The following is a 20,079-nucleotide window of genomic DNA, read 5'->3' as shown; positions in this document are numbered from 1 at the left end:
AAAATTTCGTTTCTTTTTCTTCCTTTACAAAAACGTCACTCTCTTTGTATCTTTGTTCAATTTCATTTCTTTACTTCTTCTATGTTTCGAAATGTACAAGTGTCGGAGTATCACTAAGTCTAATTGATTTTATTCACATACAATCCTAACTTTTAAGGTACGTGGAGCAGAGAAACTAACTGTGCAATGGACTGAGACAACCAAAGGTAAGGGTCTTGCTTTATCTGATTTACCTTAAAAATTAGAATATCATTTTCTTTTGAAGCTATATACATCTATTTATACAATGTTATTTTCTAAGTTATAAAGCGAGGTGGACGTGCGGCCTAAGTACGTCGTTTAGACACAAATTCATTCCTTTCGTTCAGAAGGCTGGATAGCTAGAATCATAGATAGTCACAAGGCATGACTCATTTGTTGGACACCACGGGGGCCACAACCTCGAAAGGATGCTTTCCCAATCGACTCCATCACCGAGATGTATGTCAGTCTATGGGCCTCTGAGATCCAATTTTCTAAACCATGAACTAGGGTAATGAAAATAGCATAGCCCCTTACTCAGCTCGGAATAACTTTATGTGTTAGACTGACCCCAAAGTGTTAATAAAAGCCGCCCTCAACCCCAAGTGATATTTGCAAGGTACAAATGAAGGGTTAAGGCTAATATTAACAAAATAGACTTTACCTATTCTGTTCACCTTATAACTTACAATAAATTAAGCATAAATAAACATTTAGCTTCCTTAAAAATAAAAAATAAATAAAATAAAATAATTTTTTTTTAACTATGTGTAACAAGTTTCCTATAGGCATACTACTACAACAATATAAAAAATAACAACTTTTCATATACTTCTTGCGTTCTAAATTTTGTTTTTTACTCCTTTCGAGTACTGTTCACAGAAGCACTATTTACGATTACTATTCACAGAAATCAAAATACAATTATACAATTCACAATATAACACAATAGTAACACTTCAAAGCATTGAGAATTAATCAATTCCCCTGAAACGACGCCATTTCAATTTCAATTCTAATTAGAGTCCTTAGTTATTTAGAATCAACGAAGCGTTCAATCCTAAACATATGCTAAAAAGAGTCTAACTTCACGAAGCGTACTAGTTAAACAACAAAGTAGTACATAAGCACAATAAGTCGAATTAGAGACATAGAAGCAAGCATGGTGTCACTCATCATGTTTAAGCATGCAAAATCCTAGAACTATCACAGCCCTATATAAGTAGCAATAAAAGCATTGATTTAGATGTACAAATTCTTGGAATTAATTGAAATAAAACCTAAATAAAAATTGGAAACCTACTGCCCTAGATCATAAACCACGGCATACATACATATTTCATGAGTTCATACAATCAAAACATAAAACCAAAGAAGTCTGAATTTATATTCTTCATATATGAAATCGAAAAAATCATCCAAGAAGTCATACAATAAAATCAAAAATTGCAGAAAACCTAAATAAAAATTACAAACCATGGATGAATCACACATTAGAAATCTTGAAGGATGGAGCAAGATGAATTCGGATTTGGAGAGGCAAGAGGGGGAGCACGGCTTGGTGGAGATGGATGAAGTTTTTGACATGAATTTTCTGGATGTCTTTAGGCAGAATTTCGGCTTGTTTGTGAAAGAATGGAGATGATGAATTGTGCCGGAGGCTGTGCCTTGTATAGAGGAAGGAGGAGAGGAGAGGATGCTAGGGTTTTGATGGGCTGATCCATGTATGCACGGCTGTGATTTTACTCTTCAATTAAATCGACTGGCTCTCCTTGTTTTCCTTGTAGAATAAGCTTTTATCTCCTTCTTTCTCTCATGGGCTGCACGGCTGGACTCTTTACCCTAGCTGAATGGAAGGCACGGCAAAGCTTCCTTCACAAGCTCAAGAGTTATTCACGGATTTGACTCCTTTTCCCTTTTGGATTTGGACGACATCTTCTCTTTAATCCGTGAGTTTCCTTCTTCTTCAAGCTTTGCCGTGGCTTATCTTCTTTTCCAATATGAAATAGGACTCCTCATTGTTATCAAAAGATCATGCACGACATAGTCCTCTTCTTTTCCCCTGCACGACTTCTCTTTAAATTCCTTGAATTATCTCTTCAAATCTGAAAATAAGAAAAGAGAAACATAAGTAAGAGATAATTCTTTCAAAAATTATGTCTTAATCTAGACATTTGTTGTCTTAAAAAGGCACATGTAATAGATGAGCTCAACTAGATTAGGAAAGTTTCTAATTTGCAAAAAGGAAACTTACTAGAACAAGAAAGTTCATTTAGGAAAGTTTCGTAATAAGAGTTTGAGTTCAAGTAGGACTTTCCCAAATGGTACGTTTCCTAGTTCTAACAAGGATTCCTAATGCAAACAGGACTCTCAAGATATCGTCAATGTTACTAAAACAAAGAAAGTTGAAGACTCCTAATCCAACTAGGTTTCCTTGTCCTATAAGGATTCCTACTCAAACTAGGACTCTAGACCAATTCTTCGTTTTTAACTCGTTTAAGCACAAATACACATCCATAACCGTCCTAGACTCCTATTGTGACTCAATGACTCGATATTACAATAATAAGGGTTAAGCAAAGTACAAATGGAAGTAAAAACATATTAAGAACGTAGCACAAAGTGCTCCTATCACTCTTTATCATTCTTCTTCTTTCCCGACTTTGTGGAAGCCATTGAAGGACTTAGGTGAGGTCTGGAGCCCAATTGAACAGTTGCTGCGACTTGGATGATGTTCAGAGCCCTTATATTGGCATTGCAAGCTATAGAGACAAAGAGGAGTTTAGCCTTGGATTTTTGGGCTCCTGGAACGAAATTGAAGGTAAAGGGTTTTTTGTTTTGGATTTTCTTGAATTGATAAACGACCAGTTTGAATCTCAAACTGATATCCCTTTCTCTTTGTTGTTCTTGCGAATTTGGGATATTCGAAGTTGCTACGAAGATAAAAAAATGGAGCCTTGCAGTCACGATACAGCCAATTTGTCGAGTTATGCAGTCCAGAAGGTAATCTTCTTTTGTTCCAAGCTCTTGTGTTGTATTTTGTTGCTTAGATGTCATGATGCTTTGGATTCTCTCTAATCGACTTCATTTTTGTTAAAGTGATGAACCAAAAGCTTGACTGGTGAAGTTATGCAGCTTTTGGAATTTGAGGGTATTCTAGTTAAATGAACACTTTTACTCCTTTGTTGTTTCACAAAGGCAGTTGGCCTCGACTTGAGAGGCAACTTGTTCGCCTCCTAGTCGCTAGGATCGGTCATGCATTACTTGTAGTTGTATCTACCACTATCCTACCAAAAAGGGTACCCTAATAATTTAGCATTGATTTTGAGTTTTCCCTGAATTTGCATAAAATGTGTTTTAAGGCTTTCTCTAGATCGATCTAAAACCTACCCTCAAGATTTTATTAAACTATTTTGTATCCCTGCCTGTTTTCAAACCTATATGGGTAGGTGGCCCCTACAGTCTTTTGCAGATTTTCACTCATGTTCTTAGATCTAGGAGCCTTGTAGAGAAGCGTAACCCTAAGCCTGTTGATTTATTTTACGTTATGTTTCTTTTTGTTGAGTTTATTATTCCCGAGGTTCAATTCTAAGAATTGTATCACCTTTGAGTTGTTAATTTTGGGTTATTGTATTTGAATTAAAATGGGTAGGTGACTCTTCACTCCACCTTCCGTATGTTGTATGTTAGAGACTGTTGTTTCACGGAAAATTGTATAAGTTCTTATTCTTGTTCGTTAAGATCTTTCTAGTTTTGTCAATTGTTATCTTCCGTTTGTGAATTGAAGTTGAGCTTGTGTTGTGTTTGCTTGTGGAAAATTGGTTGTTATGTTAGACAAAAAAAAATTCTTTTACACATGTTTGGTTTCGTTAGTTCACAACGGTACCATGCCATTTGTTCGTTTGAAATTTCATTATTTTCTGTTTGTTCAGCCTTAAAATCACCCAATATACTGTTCATGTTAAATTCTGGGATGTGACATCATAGAACTGCATTTAAAACCCCTTTTGGTATGTCCCCTTTCAGGTTAGTCTATGACAAGGCGTGCCATCTTCCCGTGGAACTTGAACATCGAGTTTGGTGGGTTGTAAAGAACTTTAGCATGGACATTGATGAGGCCGGATTGCATAGGAAGTTACAAGTGCATGAGCTTGAGGAAATAAGGAATGATGCCTATGATTCATTGGTGATTTATAAGGAGAAGAGTAAAGCGTTATATGATCGCATGCTTCATCGGAAAGACTTTTCCATTGGGCATAAAGTTTTATTGTTTCATTCTCGACTTAAGTTATTTCCTGGCAAGTTACATTCTAGATGGTTAGGACCTTTTACTATCACTAATATTTTTTCTTCTAGAGCTATACATCTCAAAAGTGATGTGAAAAGATCGGAGTTCACGGTCAATGGACATCGCTTGAAGCCGTATTAGGAAAACTTTGTGGAGCACAATGTTGAGGAGACTTCTCTCCTTGACCCTACGACAAGAAAATGAGTAGACGAAGAAGTTTAGGCTAAGGGACTATAAACCTAAGCGTTGCATGGGAGGCAACCTATAAAAGAAGTCGTCAACGAGTGTTTGCAATTTCTTATTCCTTTTCTCTTTTTGATTTCGTTGTTTATCATATTGTACATTGAGGGCAATGTAAGTTTTAAGTGTGGGATGTGAAGTACATCATTTGTTGTATCTATTGTTTTATGTTATTCGATCTGTTTGTTTTGAGTCTTACGTAGTGCCTCTAACTATCTAGAATGAGTTAATCTTTGAATTTATGGTTGATAGTGATCGGGTCGATTACTCGACATCAATATTTAACCCTCTCAGCATCGTAAGTAGTATAAAGCAAGAGGGTATCGTTCACAAACCGGGGATGCAGCCAGGACATAGAATCACAAACATTTAACAATGAATTCATAAGAGTTTAAGGATTTTTGATATAGGTTCGGCATTCAAAGATAAAAATAGAAAATAAAACCTAAACTACTATATACATGTGATCAACCAACAAACACACAAACCATCACCAAAACAAATCATACAAAGACCCCGAAAACAAGTTCTAGCTCTCCTTTTAGAATCATGCCGAGCCTTACTCATTAACAACTAAGGTTGGATCATGCAATTAAGTTCCAAATCAGTAACCTATATTCATAGACACTTAACACATTCAAGTCTTGCCAATCAGCTTCATCGAAATCTAACATGTTCATCTTACCATACAACTCCAAAGCCATGCATATCGAATTCATTAAGTATGTCACCTACATAACCCTCAATTATGCAATTCCGAAAATCATAAGTATTTAATCCAACAACCTAAATATCATGCTACAATCGCATACATCACACTTAGATATCGAAATCCCTCGAGAACATGTCACGGCAGAAACCAAAAATCACAAAACCAAAACATGAAATCGCATCTTTATATAAATTGAATCAAGTAGCTATTTCATGGAGAAAATTGAAACAAGGTTACATTATCCCAATCGCATACACAACCAAGAACAAGGAAACCCAAACCGAATTTAAACATAAAGAGAATCATGGTTACACTTTATCAATCAATCGATCCTACAAGGTGTAGGCGTGACTTCTAAGGGGATGGAACCACTTCACAATCGTGCTTGAAGGCTAAAGATGATGATGAAGAATGGTGGAATCGGTTTTAGGATTTATTGGAAGGGTGAGTATCAAATTTGGTAGAGCTTTGGCTAGTATGTGCGCAAGGTTGATGATGCTTGAATGGTGAGGCCGTGCCTCTATATATAGGAGACAATAAACCCTTCATGCCGTCCTATTTAGGAAATAGAATTGGATTGGGAAGCTGAATTCTTCTTTGATATGGACTTTGATTCATATACTCCAAATCCAACTTGATGTAGGAAACCAAATCCAATAGGGAAACATATAGGCTGCACGACATCTGTCCTTCTTCAACTAGGAATAGTAAGACCGACCTCTTCTCTCCTTATCCAAGTCGGACATGACTTCCTTGTCTCACTAGGAATGCATCACGGCATCACTACTCCTTGTCCAAATAGGATTTGTCTTTCCTAAAAAGAAATCGACGATTAAGGAATAAGAAAGAATGAAAATAGGAAAGTAGAGTCCTAGTTGAGTAAAGAATCCTAGCTCAATAAGAATTTCTAACAATTAGCACAATTTCATCATCAAATCATCCAAATTCGGCATAGATCTACCTAAACACACAAATAACAAATACAAACCTAAAACAACTAAATAAGAAGTAACAAAGCATAAGAATAAGGCATATATCCATTAAGAACGTCACAATTGGTGCTTCTATCAACAGCCCCACAGTTAGACTTTACTAGTCCCTTATCAAACACTAAAAAGGAAATCAAAACAAAAAACAAAAACAATACCGTAACTAACACACAAAACATTCTAATACCTTCAACATTTTGTCTAGGAGATCTTCAAACTCATAGTTTCAAGAATAACATTTTATTGAAATAGATAGAATGAATTTAGTAGTTAATAAACATGAGATTCCGTGTAACAAGTAAGACAGGGCAGAAACAGAGGTGATATTAAGCTCGACATATTCAAAAAAAATTCAAAATTCAACTCACATAGGATATGCACTCCGAATGTTTTCTCTCAAAAACATGGCATATGCTTAAAAGCTTTTCACACACAACAATTATGAACACATAGTGAAATAGAAAAACCTCATGAAAGATACCAATCATATGCACAAATGAACCCAAACCATATGCTTACTCATGAAACAAACTCCACAGATCAAGAGCTACTCATTTGAAGAATCATGCAGATTTTTAGAAAAAGGTTAGCTTAGGTTCGGCATGAATATATTTTTCAGGGTAAAGGAATCACAAACGTCATCCTCAAGATTTAGCAGAGCAAAACATCCACCTTGTGGTGCCATACTCCATAAAACAAGGGCCAAATATCATCAGGTTGGACTCATCATTCACTTTAAACAGTGTGAAAATGAACAAAGGCTAAAGTATAATATTATTGAGCATTCAACAAATACATCACAACTCCACATTCACAAATACAAATGCCATGCCGTGACTTCCTTTCATCCTTTCTTTTCGTTTTTCTCTTAACCGTGCATATATTTTTTTCTCTTCTTATTCACGGCATCTTTCTATATTTTGTTCATACTTCTCACAGCACCACATACATACATAGCATAACCCCACACTTAAATCAAATCATCACTCCATATTAACACCAAGAATCGGCTTTGCCAAGCCTCAAAGACAAGGTAGAGATATAACTATACTAAGCAAGGATATAACATGTTGGTAATGAAAGAAAAGGCTTAACGTAGGCTCAAAGTGGTTAAAACTAAGGTGTCCCAAGCAGGGCTCAAAATAAGGATATACGGCTTTTTGGCTTAAGTGGTGGAAATCCTAAAAAGATCCAACAATCCTTTTCAAAATCCGAGTATATTATGACATAAAGTTTCTCAAGTTTTACAAAGTAAGTTCTAGCATTCTCTAATTCATTGCAATTCTATGGCATATGAATTGATCAAAATAAATGCAATTAGGTTATATAGCCAATAGAATAAAACTCTCCAAAGAAAGACATATATATGGCTCGAAACTCACATATGGTTTACATGAATCAAACAAGTAAAGAACATGCTCATTTTGTACCTAAGTTTCAAAATCCTCATCTACTACATGTTCGTACAAAATCCACACATCGATTAACCATCACATAACAATTAAGTTCAATTTAATATTGTGATCATCTATCAACAAATCATTCAAAGATCATCTCATCCTAGACAGTTAAAGGCATACCTAGGACTCAAAAGATAAAATAAAACAACTTGTAATCGAAACACAAAATCATCAAACAATAGAATACAACGAATGATGTATACCCCAACCCACACTTTAAACTTACATTGCCCTCAATATACAATATGATAAGCAACGAAAATTAAAAAGAGATACGGGATAAGAAAATGCAAACACTCGTTGATGGCTCCTTCATTGGCTTAAGTTTAGAGTCTATAGCCTAGACTATCTCAAAAAGATCACTTGCTTGCCGTAGGATCAAGGAGAGAAGTCTCCTCCACGTTATGCTCCACAAAATTCTCATAGTACAGCTTCAAGCGATGTCCATTTACCGTGAATTCCTTATCAATCGAAATACCTTTAATCCTGACAACACCAGAAGGAAAAACATTAGTAACAACAAAAGGGCCAAGCCACATAGAATGGAGCTTGCCTGGAAACAATCTAAGTCGAGAATTATACAAAAGAACTTTATGCCCAACAACAAAGAGTTTCTTCCTAATCATACGGTCATAGAATGATTTAGTCTTCTCTTTGTAAACCATTGCCGAAACATAGGCATCATTCTTAATCTCTTAAAGCTCATGCAATTGCAACTTCCTATGCAATCCGGCCTCATCAATGTCCATGTTAAAGTTCTTCATGGCCCACCATGCACGATGTTCAAGCTCTACGGGAAGATGGCATGCCTTCCCATAGACTAACTGAAATGGTAACATGCCAAGAGGAGCTTGTATGCCGTCCTATAGGCCCAAAGAGCATCATTCAATTGTTGAGACCAATCCTTGCGTGATGGTCCAACATACTTCTCCAAAATTCTCTTGATCTCACGATTAGATAGCTCAACTTGTCCACTTGTTTGGGGGTGATAAGGCGTAGCAACCTTATGCTTGATTCTTTACTTCTTCAATAGCAAAGATGAATCCTACTCGAACAAGGAAACATATATCAACAAGGATTCTTAACACTTAGCACGATTTCATCATCAATTCACTTATAATTGATATAAGCTCTACCTAAACAATTATTCATACAAAAGAAACTAAAAAATACTAAATAAGAGGTAACAAAGAGTAAGAATAGGGCATAAACGCATTAAGAACGTCACACTTTGTGCTCCTATCAGTACAATATGAACAAGGAATTCGACATTAAAAGTTAGGGATCTATCTCTATGGATCCCCGGCAACGGCGACATTTGATCTGGTCAATTACTCGATATCAATATTTAACCATGTAAGCATCGTCAGTAGTATAAAGCAAGAGGGTATCGTTCACAAACCGGGGATCCAACCAGGGCATAGAATCACAAACATTTAACAACGAATTGATAAGAGTTTAAGGATTTTTGATATAGGTTCGGCATTCAAAGATAAAAACAGAAAATAAAACCTAAACTACTATATACATGTGATCAACCAACCAACACATAAACCATTACCAAAACAAATCATACAAAGAACCCAAAAACAAGTTCTAGTTCTCATTAACAACTAAGGTTGGATCATGCAATTAAGTTCCAAATCAGTAACTTATATGCATAGACACTTAACACATTCAAGTCTTGCCAATCAGCTTCATCGAAATCTAACATGTTCATCTTACCATACAACTCTAAAGCCATGCATATCGAATTCATTAAATATGTCACCTACTTAACCCTCAATGATGCAATTCCAAATCATATAGGAAAGAGTAAACATGTTCATAGAAGAAGTCTTTAATCCAACAACCTAAATATCATGCTACAATCGCATACATAACACTTAGATATCGAAATCCCTCAAGAACATGTCACGGCAAAAACCAAAAATCACAAAACCAAAACATGAAATCGCATCTTTATATAAATTGAATCAAGTAGCTATTTCATAGACAAAATCAAAATAAGGTTACACACTATCCCAATCACATACACAACCAAGAACAAGAAAACCAAAACCGAATTTAAACATAGAGAGAACTATGGTTACACTTTATCAATCAATCGATCCTACAAGGTGTAGCCGTGACTTCTAAGGGGATGGAACCTCTTCAAGATCGTGCTTGAAGGCTAAAGATGATGATGTTGAATGGTGGAATCAGTTTTTAGGATTTATTGGAAGGGTGAGTATGAAATTTGATAGAGCTTTGGCTAGTATGTGCACAAGGTTGATGATGCTTGAATGGTGAGGCCGTGCCTCCATATATAAGAGACAATAAACCCTTCATGCCGTCCCATTTAGGAGATAGAATTGGATTGGAAAGTTGAAATCTTCTTTGATATGGAATTTGATTCATATACTCCAAATCTAAGTTGATGTAGGAAACCAAATCCAATAGGGAAACACATAGGCTGCACTGCATCTCTCCTTCTTCAACTAGGAATATCAAGGCCGGCCTCTTCTCTCCTTATCCAAGTCGGACATGACTTCTTTGTCTCACTAGGAATGCATCATGGCATCACTACTCCTTGTCCAAATAGGATTTGTCTTTCGTGAAATCAAATCGAGGATCAAGTAATAGGAAAGAATGAAAATAGGAAAGTAGAGTCATAGTCGAGTAAGGAATCCTAACTCAATAAGGATTTCTAATACTTAGCACTATTTCATCATCAAATTATCCAAATTCGGCATAGCTCTACTAAAACACACAAATGACAAATATGAACCTAAAACAACTAAATAAGAAGTAACAAAGCATAAGAATATGGCATATATCCATTAAGAATGACACACTTTGTGCTCATATCCGATAGATGATCTCAAGATTGAAATGTGCTTAATTGTTATTTAATAGTTAAATGATATTCATAGAAATTGTACGAATAAGTAGTAGATGAGGAAGTGTAACATTGGTACAGAATAACCATGTGATAACAAGTTTGATTCATATAACCCTATGTGAGTTTTTGAGCTATATATGTGTTTTTCATTATGAGTCCTTAATCTATCTTTTTTTAGCTATGTTTCTTTGTAACCTCATTATTCTTTCAACTTGATTGATTTACATGTCATAGCTCTTTAATGGACTATAGAATTTACTCGAACTTAATCTTGTTGATTGTTGAGACTTGATATCAGAATTGTTGGATCTTTTAAGGATTTCTACCACCTTATGCCAAAACGTTATATCCATACTTGTGCCCTGCTTGGAACACCCTAGTGTTAACCCATTTGAGTCTACGTTAAGCCTTTTCTTTCATCACTAACAGGTTAATATCCTTGCTTAGTATATTATATCTCTAGTTTTGTCCTTGAGGCTTGGCAGAGCCGATTCTTGATGTTAATATGGAGTGATGATTCGATTCAAGTGTGGGGTTATGCTTTGTGTGAATGTATGTTGTAAACAAGAATGAAAAAAAAAGAGAAGATTGTCGTGTGAAGGAAGGGAAAAAATGAAAGAAGTACGAAACGAAAAGAAAAAGAACGAATTGAAAAAAATATAAAATCGTGTGAGTCTATGGCATGATTGTATTTTGATGTGAATTTAGAGTTGTGTTGTCCTTGTTGAAAACTCAATAATGTTCTACTTTAGCCTTTGTGCGTTTTAACATTGTTTAGAATGAAGAATGGGTCCAACATAATGATATTTGGCCTTATTTTATGGAGTTTGGCGACATAAGGTGGTTTTTTCTTGCTCTACTAAGGGGGGTGTATTTAACTCTGATTTCAAATGATTCTGATTGATTTATTATAATCAATGGATTCTGAAAACCCATAGATTATTTCAACTCCACATAGATTCAGCTAGATTTCATTGTATTGTATTTACTAGATTTGTTTTGATTTGTTTGGATTTCACAAGTGCATGTATAATTTTTATATTATTATTAAATAATAAAATAGAGAACATGGAGAATTAATAAGTTGGTTTTTTTTAACAAATTACAAAATAATAATATCTTACAAAGTAATAAAAATATAAAACAACCAATATTACATAGTGAAAATTGCAAAGACAATCAGAAAAGTACATTAAGAAGCTGCATACTCATCTATTCCGACCTCATTGTCATTATAGTCTTCATGATCCCTCTCATTCTCATTGTCCTCATTATTTTCATTCTCATTGCCTTCAATATCATTGTTATCTTCTTGACTTTCATTATACCATTCTGTGGTCTATTTTCCCACATAGCTTTAGCAATATTAAATCTCCAAGCATTAGCCTCTGCTCTTTGTTGTAGTTGACTGTGAGACAATAGTTCAAGATTCTCGTCTTCCATATCAAGTTCTTCATCATCTTCTATTTCAGGAGGAAATTCATCGGAAATACATTCTTTACGAAGCAAGTTGTGAAGACCGGCACAAGCTAACACCAACTCTGCTTGTGTTTGAAATGGGAATGGAGGTGCGGTTTTGAAAATTGTAAACCGTGATTTAAATATACTGAAAATCCTCTCAACCACATTCCTTAATGATTCATGACGAAGATTAAACAACTCACTTCCATTTCGGGGATGTCAACCTTGACCACCAAAGTCTTTCAGATGATCTCGAACACCTCGTAATGGAGCTAAAAATTGACGTCGATTAGCAAACCCACAATCTACAAGAAAATATTTATTAGCATAAGAATAACATATGCTCACAAGATTTTCGAAAAAAATGACAATAGAAATATCAAACATGATTATTTATATAAAAATGAATTACCTTGAGGAACCTCAAGTCCATTTCTCCTTGATAAAGCATCATTTAACAACTTTGAATCATGCGCCAACCCTTCCCATCCGCTTAACACATATATGAACTCAAAATCAAAGTTGCATGCTGCCATTACATTTTGAGATTGAATTCCATGGCAGTTACGGTAGCTGCTAACTTCACGACCTTTTACCAGGGCTGGAATATGAGTGCCATCAATCGCGCCAATACAATCCTTAAACAATAAAATAAATTGTTAGTAAAACTTTTACATAAATACAAAATAAGAAAAAAAAATTAAGCAAACAAAGTATTTCATTTAATACTTTAGATATTTATGTACCTTAAAGTAAGGCCAAAATCTTGTGCTTCCCCTTATTTTAGATGGCACTACAAATCCCGGTTTGATCATCATGCGTGGTGCTATAGTGTTCAAGGCCTTCAAAGTTTTGTTGAAGTTTTGACTAGTTGTAAAATGTGAGCGATCAAATCTGTCTCGAACATTACCGTATCGATCATTGTGGCCCACAATGATTAAGAACGTAGCCACCATCTCTTCAACACATATATACCGTGTATCTACTAATAGTCGATCCTCTCTAATAATCGTACACAACCTTAGGAACACATCTGGGTACATTCGGTGTAATTGTCGGAAACTTTGTGGGTTTTCTTTCAACAAACCTTGTATGTAACGATATCCTTTCTTGGTAATAGGTCTTCGTTTGAGAGGACGATGAATGCGTGGATGCATCATAATTATGGTCTCTCTTAATGCAAATATTAATGCTTGAAATGCCATCAATACATACTTGATTGTTTCATAAAATTCATCTTCAAGTTCTTTTTCATCTACATCTTCTATGTATATCTCTTCCTCATCTATTTCCTCCCCTTCCATTTGAGTATAAAGGATAAAATTGGCTGCAAAAGATATACATACACATATATATTAAAGATATACATACACATAAGAAAGAATTCGACTCAAATGAACAAACATTTCAAATTAATAAAGCGTTAATCATACTACAAAAGTAGCAATAATGACAAAATAATAGCAAAGTCGATCATCCGATAACATAAAAAGATTAATTGAAAAAAAAATATGAAAGACCAAATGTATTCTAACTCCTAATACAATTTCATACGAAACGATACAATCCCATCTTGTGAAATATCCAATTTGATCGCTCTTGAGGAGACATATTGAAAAAAAACATCCTTCTTGGTTTTGGTATCAAGCAACTCAAGAGCCTTGAAACAAGTAGCTTCATCCAAGTTTGGGATCTCCTTAATATCATCCCAAATTTTACTTTGTCGCTCTCTTTTCTCTAATATGTTAATCATAGATTCAAAACCGGAGTATAGTTTATCAAGCTTCTCCATAACACCATCTTGAGGAATGCTTCCAAGTGAGCTAAAATCTCCTTCATACTCACTTCTACTTCTTTTACTTTGGGAGGTTCCTCTCCTAGGAATCTCTAAATTTTCAGGGGATTGGAGGGTTGGTGTTGGACGAGTTAATGGAATATCTTGATTAGTTCCAACAAATGATCCACAATCTATATCACAATGAATGTCATCTATATTGACCTCTCTACCTTCTCCAGCACCTATTGTCCTTGCATCAATAGCACTACCCAATACAATTGAATTTTTCTCGACCGCTACACCATTCCCAACAGCAATTTCTAAGTCCTCATAATCATCAACTGTCCCATAGCGCAAGTCAGAATCCTTTGGATGAGCCTAGAAAAAAAATATTTATTATGAAAATAACGTAGACTCATATATTTAAGAAGCTCACCTCAAGGTATCCATCCCAAACTTCACTAGAAGCAGTTAACTTTTTTGTAGTTGAATCATATCCAAACCCCGAGCTAAATTCAAAAGGTTCAGTAAGAGACTCATCGATCTTTAAACCATCTCAACCTGCTTTGATAGTTTTTGTAGGTCTTGTTACACCCAAGGTTCTTATTAAGAACAGGTAGCATTCTTTCTTCCACAGTTTTCTTACTAAATATGCCACTGTTGTCACGCCATCCCCTATTGGCGGCATTAACCATCAATGTTAATAAGGCATCACTCTCTTCCTTGGTCCACTGCTCATAATTCCTATTTTTCCCATCTTGTTGTTGATTAGCCATGATGATTATACTCTATTATACATACATAGACATTTCTTTTTATTAGTATATGTATAACCTTTTGTTTGGATTCTTATTCTTTAACTCGACAAAAGTTAACACAAATGCAAATAAGTCATAATAAGAACAGTGCTTAAAAAGAAACTGACATTTTCAAATCCATTAGTATATATAATCCACAAATATAAAATAAAAAACAATCTGCATGCATATGTATTATTACCTATATATTGCATGATCATAAGGATATAAAATGCCTGTTAACCGTAGGTAGATAGTGTACCTTATATTAACTGCAAGGTTCAAAGATTATAGCTCCCAATAGACAAAATGAACATGTGGTTCTCTTGCAAAACCAATCACAAAAGAATTGGGATCCATTAGTTAGACCCAAAGTGGAATCTGCAAAATATATATAAGTTTCATTTTTACTAATAAAAACTGAAAAATTCAGTTGCATAATAGACTTTTAATCTAACCTTCTCTTCTCACTGTTATCTCCTTCCTGATGTCTGGCGAAAAATGAAGATAAAAAGGCCATATATTGTGGTCTACAGCTATCTTCGGTTACCTTCTTCATACTTTTAAAGTCTACTCTTTGGTTCTCACCCAAAATCCACCACCACCTAGCTTCAGTTTCCCCCGGTCCAGCTAGCTCGGTGAGATCACCGACGACGGGTACACTTCCGATAAGCCTCTGCTCGGGCCATCAAGCTAAGTACTAGATCTAACTATGAATTACGATCGATTATCGATCTGATTGTAATCGAGGCTTTGGAATTTAAGTCTGTGCTTCCTTACATGAATTAATTGAAGGAGAGGCTGGAAAGCAATGTCGATTTTGACCAAATAAATTTGGGTCTGGAAATTGAGTAGGTGCAAGACATTGATGAAGATAAATTTGACTTGATTGATATCTGTCTAAAAATTCTTGTCGTTACTAGGGTACGTTCTGAAAGCTCAAAGGGAAGGTTTTGTATATGGTGCAATTAGGTAACTTTGATGTTGGAATGAAGCCATGATCTCATTCTACGGAGACAATAATTTTTGTTTTTTGGGGTTTGTCTTTGAGGTTTATGGTGGGCTAGAATATTGGGGATTTGAGACGAGTTCGAGCGGAACTATTTATTTCACCTCCCTCAACAATTGGAAAAGAGATGGTACGGAAATAGTGAACCAATTAAGAGATATTATAAAACTCGGAGTTCATAGATACAAACATGAATATGAACAAATGAGGGGGTAAACGACCTCCGAATGTGAAAAGATCGAGCGGAACTATTCATTTCACCACCCTCAATAATTTGAAAAACGATGGCGCAAAAACAGTGAACAAATTGAGAGTAATTATAAAACAGTGAACAAATTGATTCCAAATCCTACAGAAACTAGACTCAAAATCCTTTTTATCCATATAAGGTACGTCTTCTAACGCAATCGGAGCTATCCAGGGGAGCCCGTCGAAGTTGGACTATGAATCTTGACAGCATTTTGATTTCTTGCATGGAACTAGGATTACTTTCCTTGTGGAACTAGGATTGCTTTCCTTCTCCAACATGGATTTGTATTTCCTAATAAGAATAAGTATGTTAGAAACAAAGAAATACGAAAGGATGAATCCTACTCGAACAAGGAATCATATCTCAACAAGGATTATTAACACTTAGCACGATTTCATCATCAATTCATTCATAATTGATATAAGCTCTACCTGGACACTTATTCATACAAAAGAAACTAAAACATACTAAATAAGAGGTAACAAAGACTAAGAATAGGACATAAATGTATTAAGAACGTCACACTTTGTGCTCCTATCAACAACCCCACACTTAAGCTTTGCTAGTCCCTTAGGAAACACTAGAAAAGGGAAACAAAAATATAAAACAAAAAATCAATACAATTAAACTAACGACTCAACTATAATGCCTTCAACATTTTGTCTCAGAGATCTTCAAACTCATAGCATCAAGAATACCACTTAATCGAAAATAGATAGAATGAATTTAATAGTTAATAAACATGAGATCTTGCATAACAAGTAAGACATGGCAAAAACATAGGTGATATTAAGCTCAACATGTTCAAAACAAGTTCAAAATTCAACTCCAAAGGGATATGCAATCCGAATATTTTCTTTCAAGAACATGGCATATGCTTAAAAGCTTTTCACACATAAGAGTTATGAACACGTAGTGAATTCGAAAACCTCATGAAAGATACCAATCATATGCACAAATGAACCAAAACCATATGCTTACTCATGAAACAAACTCCACAAATCAAGAGCTACTCATTTTAAGAATCATGCGGATCTTTATAAAGGTAGGCTTAGGCTCGGTAAGGATATCATTTTTCAGGTAAAAGGAATCACAAAGGTCATCCTCAAGACTTAGCAGAGCAATACTCATCCACCTTATGTCGCCATACTCCATAAAACAAGGGCTAATTTTATCATGTTGGACCCATTCTTCACTTAAACATTGTGAAAACGAACAAAGGCTAAAGTACAATATTATTGAGCCTTCAACAAATACATCACAAAGGCTAATTTTATCATGCCGTAACTTCTTTATATATATTTTTTTAAGCCGTGTTCATGTATTTTTCTCTTTTTCTTCTCACGGCATCTTTTTATTTTTTTCTTTCATTCTTTTCACCATTTTCATACGGCACAAATACATACTTAGCATAACCCCACAGTTGAATCGAATCATCACTCCATATTAACATCAAATATCAGCTCTGCCAAGCCTCGAGAACAAGGTAGAGATATAACTATACTAAGCAAGGATATTAACATGTTGGTGATGAAGAAGAGGTTTAACGTACGCTCAAATGGGTTAATATTAAGGTGTCCCAAGCAGAGCTCATAATAAGGCATAAGGCCTTTTGGCTTAAGTGGTGGAATTCCTAAAAAGATCCAACAATCCTTTTCAAAATCAGAGTATATTATGAAATTTTTTTTGGAAGTTTCACAAAGTAAGTTCTAGCATTCTCTAGTTCATTGCAATTCTACGGCATATGAATTGATCAAAATAGATGTAATGAGGTTATATAGCCAAGAAACGATAGATTAAAGTCTCCAAAAAAAAAGGCACATATATGGCTCGACACTCACAAAGGTTGCATGAATTCAAAACAAGTAGGGACATGTTCATTTTGTACCTAAGTTTCAAAATCCTCATCTACTACATGTTCGTACAATTTCTACATATCGATTAACCATCAAATAGCAATTAAGTTCAATTTCCAATCTTGTGATCATGTTTCAACCAATCATTCAAAGATCAACTCATCCTAGACAGTTAAAGGCATACCTAAGACTCAAAACAAAACAAAAACAAAATTACAAAAAAATATTTTTTTGATTTTATACATGTAAACCTTCCCCCACACTCGAATCATGCATTGTCCTCAATGAATGTCAAAAATAAATAATGCAATGAAAGACAAAAGCATAGTGGAAGGAAATAAACACACAAAAATAAACACATGAGAAAGAGTTGAGAAAATGATGAGAAAAGCTCCCCCATGGCGCGGTCCAACAGCCTGCATTTCATGCTTCGTAACATTTGAAAATAATCTTCGATCAGTAAGACAGCAGTGGGAATAGAAAGCTGATGTTTCTAGCTTTTCAAGCAGATGAAGTACGTCTGCTAACTCCAAATGAGGAGAAAGTTATGTCCCTGCAAATTTGTCACGAATAACAGGTTCATAGAATCAAAAACTGGAATGACCTTTACCTCTTTATACAAAATTTCTGTTGATTTAAAGATCCGGAATGAAAACGTGTTCTGAATGAAAGTTGAAGATAACACAACAAGATTTCAATCCATATATAGCACGACTGCCCAGTGAGGCCGGAAGTGCTCCCTGTTTTGCCGTTTCCGGACTGCAACTGCACGAGTTTTGAATTTCTTATACGACCTTGCTGCCTTCAAATTGCAACTGGGAATGATGTAGACCTCTAAATCCAGTTATGTAAAAAGCTACAGCAACTAGACTCAAATACCTTTGTTTCCATATAAAGCACATATTCCAACTCCCCCTAATCTGGGAGATACAGTCTGCCGAAGTCGACGGACTGTTTCTGCCAGATTATGTTGAACTAAAATTTTTGGATCTTCTTCACGTTTTCTCGAAAAATAATTGACACAAACACAAAACACATCAAAAATAAAAAATAAATAAAAACAATAAATAGAAAAGAAACAAATTGGGTTGCCTCCCAACAAACGCTTAAGTTTAAAGTCTAATAGCTTAGACCGAGTTTTCCTTTCAATCATTTTGTAGGTGACACATTATGGGATTTGTCCTCCGCCATTTTGTTGTCCAACCTTGTAGTATATTCTCGAGCTCATTGTTGGTCACTTCACTATAAACCTGTAGAATCTCAATTAAAATTATTAGTGAAAGTGGGAACCTACCAAACATAACATAGGACGTGAGGTCCTTAAGAGACTATGTTCCTCTAGCCATATGATATTCCGTGGAATTTAAAATGCAACATGAATGAGATGCAAAATGAATGCAATTAGAATAAATAATGAAGATGCAATGCAAAAGTTAGAGAATAACAATTAGGAAGTCATTGTATATACAAGTCACAAACATGTCAAAAGTCATTTAAATATAATAAGCACATGTTAAGGGGAAAAAAAGAAACGAAAACAAGCTTAACAACCAATCCAACATGATGTCAAATCTTATCTTTAAGTTCGTTTTAATTTCTCAACTCAAAAACCTAATAAAGTATACACAATTACAATTACTATATGTTACAACAAAATAAGATAATGACTCATAAGTTAGTTTTTTAAGTTTATAAAGTTCATACAATTCACAAGTTCTTTTTTTTTGTTGTTTCAATCAATTTCATGCTTCAACATTCTTAAGTTGTCATTCAAACAATTAAATGATCGATTGATTCTAAGTTGTAAACCAAGGTGGACGTGCGGCCTAAGTATGGATGCCTAGACACAAGTTTGGATCATTGTTTCAGATGGCCGGATAGCTAATTCAGAGATAGTGAACATGGTAGGACTCATTTGTTGAACTATGGAGGGCAAGCCCCCTATCGACTCCATCACTGAGATGTATGTCAGTCAATAGTTTTCTGAGATCCAATTTTGGTCCCATGCACCAGAGTAATTAAAAAGCGTGCCCCTTACTTAGCTAGAAAAAAACTTGGGTGTTAGACAAATCTCCAAGTGTTAATAAAAGCCGCCCTCAACCTCATGCAAAAAATTTGGAAGAAAACATGAGGGGTTAAGGCTAATATTAACAAAAGGGACTTTACTTATTCCGTTCGATTTACAACCTCCAACAATCATTATTTTAATCATCAAAAATAACAACCTAAGATAAAATTACTATACATTAGAACAAAGTAAGAAAAACATATACAAATTTACAATATGAACAGTGAATTCAAAATTAAAAGATTGGGATCCATAATCATGGATCCC

General features: G+C 35.0%; 1 protein-coding gene across 1 annotated transcript; it reads right to left on the bottom strand.

Annotated features, from left to right (window-relative positions):
* Positions 1 to 11,806: 11,806 nt before the first annotated feature.
* LOC126792795 (uncharacterized) lies at positions 11,807 to 12,870 on the bottom strand. Its single transcript, XM_050519275.1, has 3 exons — positions 12,802 to 12,870; positions 12,468 to 12,693; positions 11,807 to 12,057 (listed from the first exon to the last, which is right to left on the bottom strand). The coding sequence occupies exons 1-3, from the start codon at positions 12,868 to 12,870 to the stop codon at positions 11,807 to 11,809; spliced, it is 546 nt and encodes a 181-aa protein (XP_050375232.1).
* Between the last annotated feature and the right edge of the window lie 7,209 nt (positions 12,871 to 20,079).

Source organism: Argentina anserina, chromosome 4 (assembly GCF_933775445.1).
Source record: "Argentina anserina chromosome 4, drPotAnse1.1, whole genome shotgun sequence".
NCBI classification, from domain to species: Eukaryota; Viridiplantae; Streptophyta; class Magnoliopsida; order Rosales; family Rosaceae; genus Argentina; species Argentina anserina.
The sequence above is the reverse complement of the archived record's forward strand: the minus strand, read 5'-3'. Positions and strand labels throughout refer to the sequence as shown.